This window comes from Seriola dumerili, unplaced genomic scaffold (genome assembly GCF_002260705.1).
Source record: "Seriola dumerili isolate Sdu_G_001 unplaced genomic scaffold, Sdu_1.0 BDQW01000149.1, whole genome shotgun sequence".
NCBI classification, from domain to species: domain Eukaryota; kingdom Metazoa; phylum Chordata; class Actinopteri; order Carangiformes; family Carangidae; genus Seriola; species Seriola dumerili.
The window spans coordinates 5,324,008-5,338,283 of NW_019174404.1; the positions used below are offsets into that span (position 1 = coordinate 5,324,008).

General features: G+C 40.5%; 2 protein-coding genes across 2 annotated transcripts in view; both read left to right on the forward strand.

Annotated features, from left to right (window-relative positions):
- The first annotated feature begins 181 nt into the window (after nt 1–181).
- On the forward strand, nt 182–11,497 carry cdan1 (codanin 1). Its single transcript, XM_022751244.1, has 28 exons — nt 182–268; nt 760–1,472; nt 1,569–1,769; nt 2,095–2,285; nt 2,633–2,752; nt 2,849–2,927; nt 3,085–3,205; nt 3,517–3,626; nt 3,818–3,907; nt 4,046–4,121; nt 4,315–4,520; nt 4,828–4,960; nt 5,129–5,272; nt 5,486–5,652; nt 5,805–5,886; nt 6,068–6,157; nt 6,250–6,304; nt 6,556–6,692; nt 6,783–6,886; nt 7,305–7,454; nt 7,614–7,677; nt 7,785–7,863; nt 8,825–9,051; nt 9,264–9,371; nt 9,472–9,535; nt 9,754–9,965; nt 10,293–10,400; nt 10,527–11,497. Exons 1-28 carry the CDS (start codon nt 191–193, stop codon nt 10,647–10,649), a joined length of 4,032 nt encoding a protein of 1,343 aa, XP_022606965.1. The 5' UTR covers nt 182–190; the 3' UTR covers nt 10,650–11,497.
- Nucleotides 11,498–12,768: 1,271 nt separating this feature from the next.
- The window catches only part of LOC111225760 (stAR-related lipid transfer protein 9-like), a 29,993-nt gene continuing 28,485 nt past the window's right edge, over nt 12,769–14,276 (forward strand). The window contains exon 1 of the mRNA XM_022750788.1: nt 12,769–12,955. Coding sequence (XP_022606509.1) covers nt 12,909–12,955 — 47 coding nt within the window. The 5' untranslated portion in view covers nt 12,769–12,908. The remainder of the gene's footprint in view (nt 12,956–14,276) is intronic.

Genomic DNA, 14,276 nt, shown 5'->3' on the forward strand with positions numbered 1-14,276 from the left:
GTATCCCCCATAAATGTGAGGTTTGAGACTTTACAACGCTTCAGTCACAGGGCCATATAGAATGCAGAGAGCTGTCACCTTCCGCCAGCTGCACACGTGGTCGGCGTACGTCACTCGCAATACGTGCCTCCGTTGACGCAGACCACGCCCCCCCCTCGCAGTTAGTGCAGCCGCGCAGCGCCTGGCCAGAATGGCGGCTCTTTTGGAATCTCTTCTGTCGAAGAAAGTGGGTATAAATACGGTCACAGACTGGCTAAAAAATATCGAGGTAAGTCTGAAATAATTCAGAGCAACACGAGTGAGACATCTGACACTTGCCCGCCCTTTGTATAGCGTGTTTTATGAGATGACATAGCTCACAATTGAGTGTAAACAAAACTTTTAGCTGCCGAGCTAGCGAGCTAATGTAGCCTGGATGGTATAGACACCAGACGAGACGCTTCCTACGAGTCAAGAGAAAATTTAGTGTCAAAACAGATAATAATATGCCATTTTTGTTAGCAACTATTATCATTGTTAATGTCCGAGTAGGGCTGTGCAGTTTAGCAGATGTTAGCAAGCGCATTGTTAGCAAGGTCAACTGGCTATTTTCTGCAGAAATGTGCTGAAGCTGTCCAACTAAACATATGATGACGTAGTTACTCTCTGTCTGTGGAACATCGTGCATTAAACAGTGTTGATCATCTGTGCTGTTACAGCTTTATAAATGCCTCATTGGTCACAAATATATTTTCCAACGATTATGTTTTTTTTCAACAGGAGTATGACAAGCTGTCACTCAACAAACCTGGGGTGACAGTTCATAAACAAGAGTTTGTGCCTTTTCTTTTAAACTTCCTGCGAGAGCAGAGCAGTCAAGCACTAACCCATGGCCCTGCCACGCCAGCCAAGACCCCCAGCCGTCCCAGGCCTGCTGCACAGACGCAAGGCTTTACTGACAAGAGGGGTTGCAGGTCTGCTAGTGGTGGACCTGGTTCACGGAGTGCCAGCCGCGTCCAGCTGTTTTCTCCGGCCACGTCTGTGTCACCTGGAACAGAGTGGGGTGTTGCTGGCCAGTCAGAGTCCCACTGTCTGAGTGGGGTCAGTGCCTTCAGCAGCCCCTCCTTCTCTACAACATGGAGCCCTGCCTCCAGGCCCTCAGGCTCTGAGCGCCGGGCCAGCCAGAGGATCAGTCTGGGGGACTACATGGTTTCTCCTCCAGACCTCCTGAACAGCCCCAACCTCCTGTCACAGAAGGGCCGCAGGAGGAGTGGTGGTGGCGGCATGGCTGGACAAGGAAGACATGGAGGAGTGCGTGGAGGACATCACAGTGATGAGAATGTACGGTGGGACAGTGGGGGGAGAAGGTCAGGTAGAGGAGGAGGAGGGTATAGTAAAATAAACGAGCAGGTTTCACCTCCATCTGTGGGGCAGCTCAACTTCAGCAATTTGGAGGATTTCCCTCCTGTTGGGTCGTCACCAGTTTCACCAGTGTGAGTCTTCTCAACTTAAACTTGAACAAAAGTCCACACTGACACCACCATATATTTTCAGATTTGTCTAATGGCTTACATTCCTCCCTCCTTCAGGGCATCCAAACCATCTAGAAGAATAAACCCAACACCAGTCAGTGCAGAGCGGCCACACTCCAAACCAAAGACCTGCTTCACCTCCACCCCATTCAGGAAGCCCTCTAGCCCCCCATCAGGGGTAGAGGTGCTTCAGGGGTCGATGACAGTGGGCAGTCCTCTGAGCCTGCAGGAAGAGAGGGAACTACTTAAGAGGGAGAAGTAAGTGAACATGCAGAATGACTCTAATTATTCTGACAAATTCTAGTATAAAGTAGTGGAAGAAAGGGTTACACAAATATGTTTGTTTATACTTTTTGCCTGGCCAGTTCTAAAAGCAAAAGTACTGTTTTTCATTTAGCATTATACATGTGTTAGTATGGTGGAGGTAAACTAGAATTTGTAATTAATATTTTATACATTCATTATGATATTGATATATCATACATTATATGTTACATTGTCTTATTTCTTTATTTTCCTGTCCTCTGCTGTTTATGGTCCAGGTGCATGTGAAAGTTCATGATCAGAAATTTCTTGTTTTTAGGACAAAGCGCGCCCAGCAGGTGGGCCCTCCTCTGCCCTCCTCTCTGGACCCTTGCACCCCTACCAAGTCAGGGCTTAGGACTGGATCTAAAGTTACACCTGACCTGCAGACACCTAGTCCTGAACCATCTAAAGTCACCTTCTCCTTGGAACTGGATCTCTTGGCAGAGCTGTATTGCACCTGCATTTCTGGTAAATGGCCACAAGGCGTCATAATTGTGCCAGTTGGAAGTAACTGGAGGAAAAAAAAATGAATTAAATGTATTTTTACATATAATATGTTAAGAAAATTAAAGGCATTTACAGAAAGTAAAAAAAACAAACAAAACAAAATTAATTATTAAGAAGTCAGACGTAAAACATAACAAGAAATCATTTTGGAGTTAATATGATTAGGAATAAATACACTATGTATTTTCAAAAAACGTAACACAATAAATATAAAAACCTCACAATATAAGTAATTTTAAGTGTTTTAAAATCTATTAAATCTCACACAAGACGATGAAAATGAGTGTTCATTTTTTGGTGTCTTACAGAAAACCTAGTGCCAAACATTTTCCTGGAGCTATTCTTTGTGATGCAGTTGCTGACGTCTCGGTTTCCTCAAAGTCAAGATGATGATGATGAACAGGGCAGTTTGTGTGCTGTAAATTCAGGTGTGTAATTTATGTCACTATAGTCCTTTATTTTTAGTTTTTTTTTTTTTTGGATTTTGTTTGAATTGAAATTAAGTCACTTTTTCACATTTTCAGATCTTCTGGAGAGATGTTACCTAAGACAAGTACACAACTGTGTGTATTTTGCAGTGAGGGTTCTGGAGAATCAGTTTCAGTGAGTTTATTTATTTTTTGTGTCATAGTTTTCCTCAGTTTTCTCCTATTCACTAAAAGGAACATATCAGTTCACAGTTTCGCCTCAATTAGGTGACATTGCTCCCTCACTCAATCTCCGAGTTGATTCATAAGCATCTTCTCTTGTCATATGAAAGGTTGGTAGCTCATTTGGACAAGTGTACATTGCGTCTGCTGGCAGAGAACGAGAGGGTGGCGTCTTTCTCCCCAGATCTCAGGGACCGTCTCACTCAAGCGCAGGACAGAAGCACAGCCAAGGTAACACACTTATACTTTATTGTACTCGTGTAAGTGCTTTTATTTCCTGGAGTGTTACTGAATAAATTCAAATATTGGTCTCTACTCCATGATGCATTTTTAAGTTAATATGTATATCTTTTAATAGATTGTTTTATTATTATTTAATAAAAATATTGAACATGAAGTTTGTTTGTTATTATAAACCTTGTTTGCTCCTCACTACAGATGTTCATAATCTGACTCTAAAAATGTCAGACAACTTAAAGCTGTTCTGTACTATATTCTTTTGGATGGTATTTTTATGTCCCTTTCTTCCTTCTCTGTTCCAGCTTTCCCCCTCAGTTTCCACTTTCATCCACTCAGTCCCTTTCCGTCCTGCCACGGACAACAGGTCCAACTTCGGTAGTGACAAGGCCTTCCACACCTTTAAAAAACAGAGGTATGTCACAGCTTCTTCTTATGTCCAACAAAAATGACTCTTATGACGGATGAAGTGTGCAGCAGATGGTGGTAAACCTCATATACTTGGATTTTTCATGGTTATAAACAGACTGAGAACCTAAAGTAACTGCTGAATTAGACTTCATCACTTGCCCTTCTGTGTTTGATATTTTTGCCCCCTTTTCTCAGAGATATTTTTTATGAAGTGCTGCGAGAATGGGAGGACTTTCACACGGAACCAGGATGGAATTTTGATGTCGCTTTAGGGAGCAGGATAAGGCAAGTCCAATGATTTCTTTTTCTCATTAGCTTATGGACCAAGTGTAATTTGAAAATGTAAAACAACATTTCTATCCAATTCATTTATCTTATCTACTTCTGCTACATGCGTTTCATCATTCTGTCTTCTATTTTTAGAGGAATGATGAGTCAACTGACCTCTGCAGGAAACCATTCCCATTTTGCCCGTCTGTTCCTGAAGCAGCTTGTTCAGGTAAACTGTGGCACCTCATCCAAATGTACGTAATAGATCTTAACTTTTTAAAGTAATTTTATCTTAAAGTGATAACATACACCCAGATAAAAGTAATATATAAGGGTCAGGGAATACAAATAAGAACAGCCCAGCTGCAGCTTTCTTCCTTATCTTTCCTTCCCCTCAACATGTACTTTTTTTTTTTTTTTAGATGTGTAAAGGACCCCGTATGAACAACTCTCCCGGGGATACCCCTGACACCGACCTGCTAGGCATGCTGGGAGCTGACAGCTTGGGGCGTCTGAAGCGTCTTGAAGAGCGTCTCATCCAGCCTCATGGAGTTGTTGGTCCCTGTCCTCCTCCATCCTTCCCTGGCCACCAGGAGTTCTTCAGAGACTTCCTACAGACAGCTAGCTGGTGAGACAATCCGTCCAAACAAATGCCACCAGTGACATTGTTGAACTATATCATTAAAATATAAAATTGACACAGGACACATTGTAAGATCTATTTATCATTATGTATTCATATAATTGGTATAATCGGTGGTCAAAAACTGCATGGAGCGATACATAATAACTCATTATGCACTTTTTGTTCATAGCAGCAGGAAGTTTATTTTCTGAGCAAGTCGTTTTTCATTTGGCAGATGTCCTTTTCGATCCAAACATTTTCCTTGACTTGTCTTTCTTTGGTCTAACTTGTTTTACATATTGTGCACCAGCTGCCAGCTGAACCAGCACCTGCAGGACAGCCTGTGTCAGCAACTCCTCCAGCTGGACGAGGTGTCCATCCTGAGCCCCCCTGCTTCCATCGGGGAGGGAGAGGAGGAGGGAGATGGGGACATGGAGCAGCAGGTATACTATCGGAGTCAGACAAAGAGATGTTACTGAGTTTTTCATGGCAGGTAAAAGATTTCAGCATGGGCTAGTCTGTGAAATTGCAAACATGCCAGATTAAAGGAATAATAATCTGACTGACATACTCTTAATTATTACATAACCCTCTTCATTTGTCTCCATCAGGACGAGAAACAGCGGTTCACCTCAGTGCTGCTCCTCGCTCGTCTCCTGGCTAAATTCCTTGGATTTATTTCTTTTCTGCCTTACCAAACATCTGAGAGACCATCCAGAGAGATTCAGGAGACTGCGATAGCTCTGCGCAGCAAGGTGAGGAAGAATTGATGAATGTTTATGAAGTAGTAAGGTAATTAATTGAGGCCTGTTTCAAATGGAGCAGGTATAAGCTAACTTAAAGGATTTATTTCCTCTAGTAGGGTGACTTTAATCTCATCAAGGAAACCAAACTGTTTTAAGTCCAGTCCTGGCATGTTTTCTACAAGGCATTTAATTACATTATCTTTTCCTCTCTTTGTTCATCAGAGCGTTCCAGTGCTGGATGTTTGCGCTGTGCTAAATAACAGTATGAAAAGGAGGCGCACCATCTTGACTGTCCCCTGGCTTGTGGAGTTCCTCTCCATGCTGGACTTTATTGGTCCTCTGCTGCTCTGCTACAGGACTGCGTTAGGCACACTGCTTCTGCTGTACAGGTAAAAAAAAAAAACCTGAAAACATTTCTAGAAGTAATAAATCTTAACTGAATATTTACAGAATCATAAACAAACCGACACATTCTTTGTTTTTGTTGATGTTTGACCTTCTTGGAAAGTTATTTTAAAGATTACTTTTTGTATTCTTGTAGGAGGATGCTGTTGGGCAGATGTGGAGAAGTGTGTTACCTGAACAAACTACTAATGGTGTCTGTATTAGGTTGGCTTTTCCAGGTGAGACGCAACTTGTAGATATTATCTGTTTTTGTATATAATAGCGTAAAGTGAATTGTAGAATATGATTGGTTGCAATGTAAAAACTGACAGAGCTCAGTTTTACATTTAACATACTACATCATTTTACTTTTACACAACAGTTACCTGTAATTGAACTGCTTGTGTTAAACGTGTGTAGATCCCTGTGATTCCTGAGGACATTTTCTTCACCAATGAGTTCACTGAGGTGGCTAAGCTGGAGGACAGTAACACAAGTGGTGCAAGCCTTGTAAGTAAAATATTCACCTTAATAGGTGTTTGTGCGTAAAATGCCCACTGCTGTTTTTTCATTTTCACTGAGGGTTCTCTTGTTATTTTCAGGACTGCATTCCCCTTGTGGATCAGCAGCTTCTCTATACTTGTTGTCCGTTTCTTGGTGAGTGGAAATTTGTTAATCTTTGTTATTGCCTCAAGGATTACCTGCTCAATTTTACATTTCTTTAGATGTATATTTGTTGCAGTGTTGTCACAGTATTTGCTATAGAAGAGGTAACATGCTGTTAATCAGGAGCCACAGAGCTTAGATCACATTTGGTTGATATGTGTTCACCGCAAATGGGCCTCCAGGTAACATGCACTTTTTCTAAGCTGTGGATTGATGTTCCTTGCCTGATTTCATTGGTCCAGGTGAGTTTCGTAAGCTCCTCGCTGCCTTTGTGTCTGGAAGCACAGCTAAAAGTGGAGGAATTATCCGCAAGATCACTCCCACCTCTGCTGAGCTCAGGGATACGCCAACTGCCAACAGGTCACAGCAGAAACTACAGGTGAGTAAACAGGCTGTAAATAGAGATTTGAAATGGCATCAATGAATTGCCTGTTTGCGAGTATTTAAACCAAACACTCAATTGTGACAGATGGACCTCGAGCAAGCCTTCTTTCACAACCAGCCTCCGTCGCTGCGTCGCACTGTGGAGTTTGTAGCTGAGAGAATCGGATCCAACGGCGTCAAGCATATGAAGTTAGTATCACAGAGCTTGGGGGTGGGGGGTTGTTGGGCCTGAGGCTTTAGAAATTTCCAAGTCATGAATTTCTAAATCAACTGTATCTTTCACAGTTTTTTATTTCACTTTGACCAGCCTCCACTAAATTACTTTTTAGAATTGAAAAGGACTTTCAGAGTAGCAGGTAATCAGCCTCTAACTTTGGTTGGTTGCCTACCTAAGAGGCTAGTAACTGTTCAACAGTCCAAATTTACTCAGGTGGTGGCTTATGTGAAATCACCTCCATGTGTAGCTGTCTTTTAAAAACATGTGTATCACAACCCTTATTTTCATCATCAATAAAAGTTAACTGTGGATTATGTATTTAATTAAAATTTTTTATGTTAATGCACATGTGTGTTTGTGTGTTCACATTTATTTGGGGATTTTCAACAGGGCGACGTTAGTGAGTGAACTGGTGGACAGAGGAGAGAAGATGCTAAGAGATGGACTGGAGTTGCCAAACTCAAATCCTTCAAAACTGAATGACTCCATCTGTGCTCAGCTGTGTGATGCTGGATTAGAGGCTCTGGCAAGAGCCACAAGGTACAACAGCCTCTTTTAACAACCAGCAAGCAAAACTGTCTTGAGTGGCCATTTGATAGTTGGAAAAAAGATTGTATTTATTTTGATGTAACATATTGTATTTCACCTCTGTGGGGGAATCTTTTCTCAGTGTTAATCTTAGTCTTATGTGATTTGCAGATTTTGTTGTGAGAAGAGTCCTGAAGCCATAAGAATCCTGCTCCCTGATGAGACCCCGCCTGCTGTGAGTCATTAAAAAAATCACCATGCAAAAATGATGAGGTGATGTCATGTCAAAAAACAATTCTCTGTGGGTTGTTCCCATGTGTTTGACTTGTTATGTCTCTGCAGGTCCTGACCACATCTGAAAACATCACCAAACGTCTTGCAACAGAAAAAGCCTGCAGCTGGCTCTCTGCCAACATTACAGGTAGCAAGTCACTTTATACTTCAGTCTTACATTTTTATCTCTTTCCTTTCAGTGTAATATTAGACAGGAAACTTGCTTTGTTTGTTTGCTTGCTTGTTATTAGAGGAAACTTGCTTGAGATGTGCATGTTGTCCGTGGTTGATTATTTGTTTTCAAGAATGTAGCTTATAATTTGAAGACGGACTTAGTGAAGTGATCAGTGTGATGAATTGTGTGTGTCAAGCAACTCTACTATAGGGAGGCACCGATCCAACTTCTTTTTCTCCCAATTCTGATACCTCGACTCGGGACATCTGCTGATAGCAAGAAGCAGTCCGATACCACTGCTCTCTTTTCCCCAGATTTGCTTTGGACTCATTATTATCTGAGAGAACACGAGGCCAGGGGTTGCTCTGGCCTGCCGTCACTGATAACAGGAAGGCTGGATTTTATAACAACATTGACCAAAAAAAGATTTTTGCAGGCCTATTAAATAGTGACTTCTGATTTTCTTGTAACTAAAACTATATAAGGTTACATGATATGTAGTGTAACACTGGTATGATCCTTTAAAGAATGAAAATTAGGGAAACTTTCACATCAGGGGCCCAGGCCTGGATCTGAGTATGCTTGACCCCAAACTTGAGGACGGTTCATATCAAGTGTGAAAACTACTGTAAGTGATTTCTATAACCATTCGACCCATCCAAGCATGGCTGTGAAAGGACCTCTCTCTGGTCTAATGAAGAAGTTATATTCTTGCTTGAAATTTGGGCAGACGAAAACATACAATCACAAAATATATTTATGGAATCATTTCTATAATAAATTACAATTGTACTCAGCTGTACGCAGCGAAAGCCACGATCATGTCACAGAACCTAATTTAATTTCTTTCGAAAAAGGAAGGAGCCCGTTCTGTGGTGAAAGGATTGCCCAAGGACATCCATCTAAAATATCATTTCTGTCTTCCAACCATCAGCGCTCATCAGGCGAGAGTGGAAGAGCAGATACGATCGCGTGATGAAGGCTCTGGGTAGCCCAGTGGCTCCGGACTTGGGGGATGTGGAGCGGGCTGTAGTCGAGTTGGTCACCCAGGAGCAGTCGACTACGCCCAAGAGAAAACAAGGAAGTGAGAGAGTGATCTCCTGCTCTCCACACTGCAACCACATTGCTTCACTACCCTCAGACATCCTCATCGAGATGAAGGTATGTTTGCATAAGACAATATTTTGGCATTTCATTAAGCTATTGGGTTAGCTGTTATTATTATTAGTTATGCAAAAATTGGTTAGAATTAATTTTCTCTTTATGAGTTTAAGTGTTATGTCACCAATTAGCTAACCAACGTTACTCCTCACTGAAGTTAAAGTGAAAGATTTCTGTGTAAAGTTCTACTTGAATGTTTTTTTTTAATGTAGGAGTTCTTGAGCATCGCAGTCGGCCCCAGGACTGATGAGGAGCTGCCAACTGGCTCTCAGCTCCAAACACTGCTACAGAGAGTGGGAGACACACTGGCCTGCAGAAAGGTACACGAGACACACAAGTGCAACAGAACAACACTCATGCTCGATTTACTGATTTTTGCCAGTAATGATAACACTTTGTTCCTCTTATTTCCTCACTTAGTTTTTAACTGTGGTGTCAGAGCAGATGCTGCTGAACTCTACTGTCCTACTGGCCTGCAAACTGGGTAAGAATCCAGGCTTTTAATGATAAACCCTTAATTACAGGAAAACACTCTCTGTATGATATGTGTTAAAATGTAAACAGGTTAATTCCCCTAAGTGCTACAGCTTCATAAACACTCTTATTTGTTAATTAAATTGCCCTTCGCTGTGTGATATGGAAGCAAGCTGATGTAGTGTATTGTGTAACAGACCCGAGTGCCTGTTGTGTTTATCCGCTCAGTGTCTGCAGAGCTGCCGGTGCTGTCTCTGTCAGGGTGCTGCGGAGGTGGTGAGGTTACTGTGGGTCCTGGTTCAGGGTCAGAGACTCCTGTCAGATCGGTGCTGGAGCAGCTTGCTGAGCTGTGGGAGAGAGACTGCTGCTCCTCCGCCCCCCTCCACCTGCTCTTCACCCCACTCACTGTCACTGCTGTGCTGAAGGCCAGCGACACGGAGGTATTTTAACTGCTGCTGATATCGAAGTATTAATGATGCTATTACAACTACTTCTACCTTCATACATACATCTTTATAGGGTTTATACATACAGATGTGCAGATGACATTTTGCTAATTTCAAACTGAGAAAAACACTTAAATGATGATGATGATGATATCTTCTGTGTACAGAGAATAACATGAAACTTGAAGGTTTTTACACCGATATTTCACTCTTTAAAATGTCATCTTACATAGATATGGTGACATTATTTGCTGAGTTTAACCTTTTCTGACTGACTCCGTGGTCTCTAATGTGCTATAAAGATTTCCTTTGTCTTTTCAGTGGAACAACTACCTGTTCCTGGTTAGAAAGCTGGTTGACAGAGGAATCTTGGGCGAGGAAGAGGTCATATCTTATTGGAAGAAGCTAACAGGCTTGGCCTTGCCAGCGGTGAGGGTTCACTGCTTTTATCATGATGCATTTTTTAGGAAGTATTTCTTTTACTCGTGCTTTGACCTCTTTGACTCTTCTCCACTCTTCCTCGCTCACTTTGTTCTCTTTTCTGTCTCATTTCAGGAGCTGATAGAGAAATTTCAGCTGCAGTCACAGAGTATTAAACCCACCTTGCCTCTGGCCGACTTACCAAGTCACATGGACATGCTGCAGGTCTCACATCAGACGGTAGAGGGCGCTACGTGACAATGATAATACAAGCAAATGTCCCACAGCATCTTTTGTGTGATCACCACAGTGTTTTAAGTCACATCTGTCAGTGTGTTGTTCAAGAGGGAGACAGTTCTGGGTGACTTCATATTGTTGGCCATTTTTCCATTTGCCTTTTGTGCACCGTGCATCAAAGCTGTTCCACCTGTCAGCCTCTGCTCAGACTCTGCAGGCTTCAGACTTTTGTTCTTCACCTGCCTTTCATGAATTCCTCTGCTCTTTTGCTCGGGTGCTGGTTAGAACCAGAAAGCCCTGCCAGTCAGTCGTAGTAGCTAGGGACCACATCATCTCTTACCTTAGATACATGGAACCTTCCTGTTAGTAAACCTGGATATACGATTGTATCCGAAGGGAAATACTCTTAGATCAAGCACTTCAAACAGTCAAGACCAAAGCAGAGTATTTGCAAAGACAGGAGAAGAGTGCCCAGGATGGGCCTTTTTGTAAGTTTTTTTGGAGCTGCGAATGTAAACTGAGTAACTTCGCTGTCACATAAAGGCGCTGGCTCATTAAAATGTATAACAAATACTGTATATTTCTAATTCTGACTCATTCAACCAGACATGCCATGTTTAATAGACATTGCATCAGACAGAGTTTCTAAACATGGACTGAAAAATGAAATTTTTTGTTAGTTTTTAGACCCACCAGAGAAAATAAATGTCTTTATTTTAGTATAGCACTTTCACACACTGCCTATGACCGCCACTACTAGTGAATTGCATGTTTATTTCATGAATGCAGGACTGCATTCGTGATTATTTTTGTTCATGTTGAATGAGCGCTCTATTCTCTGCTGCTTTTAAATTGAAATATTTTTATGTTGCCACAAAGTTAAAAATATAATAATAAAGATGTATTCTGGTTTAAGTGTTTGTTGTGTGTATTTGCTGTGTGTGTCGTCAGTGGTGGAAGAAGTACTCACATCCTTTTAGTAAAAGTACCAATACAACAATCAGAAAATACTCTGTTATGAGTAAAAATCTTCCTTTAAAAAGTTAAACTGCATATGTATTATCACCCAAAAAAATCAGCATGAAAAAGCAAAGTGCTTGATATATTATTATATGGTATATTAGATTGTTGATAGAGATGCATCATTGTGTAACCAGCATTTTACAGTGGAAGCTAATAACTATACTTGTCAGATAAATGAACTGGAGTGAAAAGAAAATATTTTCCTTTGAAGGTTAATGGACTGAAAATGTGTCCAGAGGCATAAAATGGAAATACTCAAATACAAATACCTCAAAGTTATACTTAAGTACGGAATTTGAGTAAATGTACTTGGTGGCTAGAAAAGTCTTGTCTTGTTGGAATCAATGTGTAAAATGAAGCTTGGGAGCTGATATAACTACAGAGGCCTGTAAAAGAAAAAAAGGAAACAGTGTCAAAATGTGACTTAATCTGTCAAAATTGGGAGATTTTATCTTGTAATTTTGTCTTTCCATGTCATCATTTTGACATGGAAAGTCAAAATTTTGTCTTTATGTCATTATTGACTTTTTATCATAATTTTGCAATTTAGCATGTCAAAACTTGTAAGTCAAATGTTTGACTCAAGTGAAAATGATTAAATGGTTGGTGATTGATGATTAAAAAAATCAAAATTTCATCTGATAATTTTGACTAGGCCTATGGCAAGAATTTGACATAGTGTAAATTGTGACATTTTATCTAGTATTTTTGTCTTTTTATATCATGATTTTGCTTCTATAGTTTATAATTTGGACTTTTAAATCTAATTTTTTCTTCTTAAAATTTGTACCTGTCATGAACATTTTTAATTATGACTAACTAACTTTTCTCATTTAGTTATTTATCTATTAATTAATTAATTAATTACTTAATTTCTACACTTTTTCCCCATACAAATCAGATTATTACCGGTCAACAAAAGTTTCATCTTCAGTTTAGCACTTTAAAGTGGGGGATTTAAATAATAACAGACATGCAAAAGCCAGATTTGAATATGGCTCTGTAGGAGGAGTAACCAGCAGCATCCCTCCTCCCTCTCTGTCCAGCAGGAAGTTTCAGTCTTCGGTTGGGAGTTTTGGAGGAGGCGCGGGTAGAGGATGACTTGAGCAGCGGACAACAGGGCAGTGTCACTCCCGCTTCAAGTTTTATCGGACCGATAAGCACAAAGACTCGACATGCTCACATGGGAAACGTTATTTTACACCAATTCCGAGTTAGCCAACCGCTGAGTTGTTAGTAAAATCTTCGTAAGAAATCATGGCAAACGTTAAAGTTGCCATTCGAGTCCGTCCTCCCAACGCAAGGTAAGTTCTAATGTTGGCTAACTAATTCCCTCTGCTTGTTAACATAACGTTAAACAAACGTCTTAACAAACGTACATAAGCTGAGCTACTTAAATGCAGTTATCTCCATTGCTAACTTCGTGTCTGAACTGTTGTTGCCACCGTTGCTAGCCATGGGAATTTACTAGTTATATACAAAACATTATGCTTCTCATATTACCCTTTGTATTTGCGATATTGTCCGTTTTGCTCTACGATACACAAAACGGTAATGGAGGCTAACCCAGCAAGCTAACTATCTAAAAAAAACTTTGTACAGTGGTTACAGTGGAACAAATGGTGCACATGGTGAATAATGACATCTGTGGCTGTCAGTAGTGTTGTCTGACGAGGCACATGTGTGTGTGTGCGTGTGTGTGTGTGTGTGTGTGGTGCTGAGTAATGTACAAAAAACTGGAGCTAGGTAAAGCTTAAAGTATCTGACTGCAGCCATTTATCTTTACACAACATCCATTAGGCTAATTGGGTCTAATTTTGATGTACACACCTTAGCTGCCTGTCTGTGTGTATGACTGCAGCCAGAGCCTAAAGTTTCTTTAACCCTTTCACATCCACTTTCAGCTTAAGTAGCATTAGTAGCATAAAATTACCTGAACACTATTAATTGTTGAATTCATTTTTCAGGTGTGAATGCCAAACATTTGCTGATCAACTGCTTCTTAAATAAGCTGTTTTTCTTTCTCTTACATGGTAGTTACCTACATTTCTTGGGACTTTGTATGGACAAAACTAGCAATTTGAAAATGTCACCTCTGGAAAATGGTTTGCATAGACAAAATGATGAATCAGCTCATCAGTATAGAAAATGATCAATAGCTCCATCCATAAAAAATCATATCATTCCATTCTGTCTGACAGTATCATATTTCTGTATTGACTTGTCCCAGTTCTTCAAGCCAGATAATGTTGACAATGACTGATACTCAAGACTCCATGTTTTTTATGGCTGCATATGGCTCCATCGAATAGAAATATTCTTGTTCATTACTTTATTAAACTTTCCCTGGACTCAGCCTGACACTATAATTGTATACAAAACATACTGTGTATACAAAACATACTGAATTTTAACTTTAAGCTTAACCTATTCCCTTTATTTATTTATTTAGAGGCATTTATGGAAAAAAACATTCCCCTTATTTTACAGTGCTGTAAAATCCACTGTTGAAGTAGAACAAGGAGGCTGTAAAGTTGCTTTGCTCCACTGGAGAACCCCTTTACATTAACAGTCAAATTGCTACAACATGTTGACTAACAGGTCTTCAGGGTCTGGAGATATAGT

What these genes read in the sequence shown, in the direction of transcription:
- cdan1 (XM_022751244.1), top strand. Translation starts at nt 191, where the DNA reads ATGGCGGCTCTTTTGGAATCTCTTCTGTCGAAGAAAGTGGGTATAAAT. An exon ending in GAACTACTTAAGAGGGAGAA is followed by an intron (nt 1,770 to 2,094) that starts GTAAGTGAACAT and finishes TCTTGTTTTTAG; the next exon opens with GACAAAGCGCGCCCAGCAGG. An exon ending in CACACCTTTAAAAAACAGAG is followed by an intron (nt 3,627 to 3,817) that starts GTATGTCACAGC and finishes CCCTTTTCTCAG; the next exon opens with AGATATTTTTTATGAAGTGC.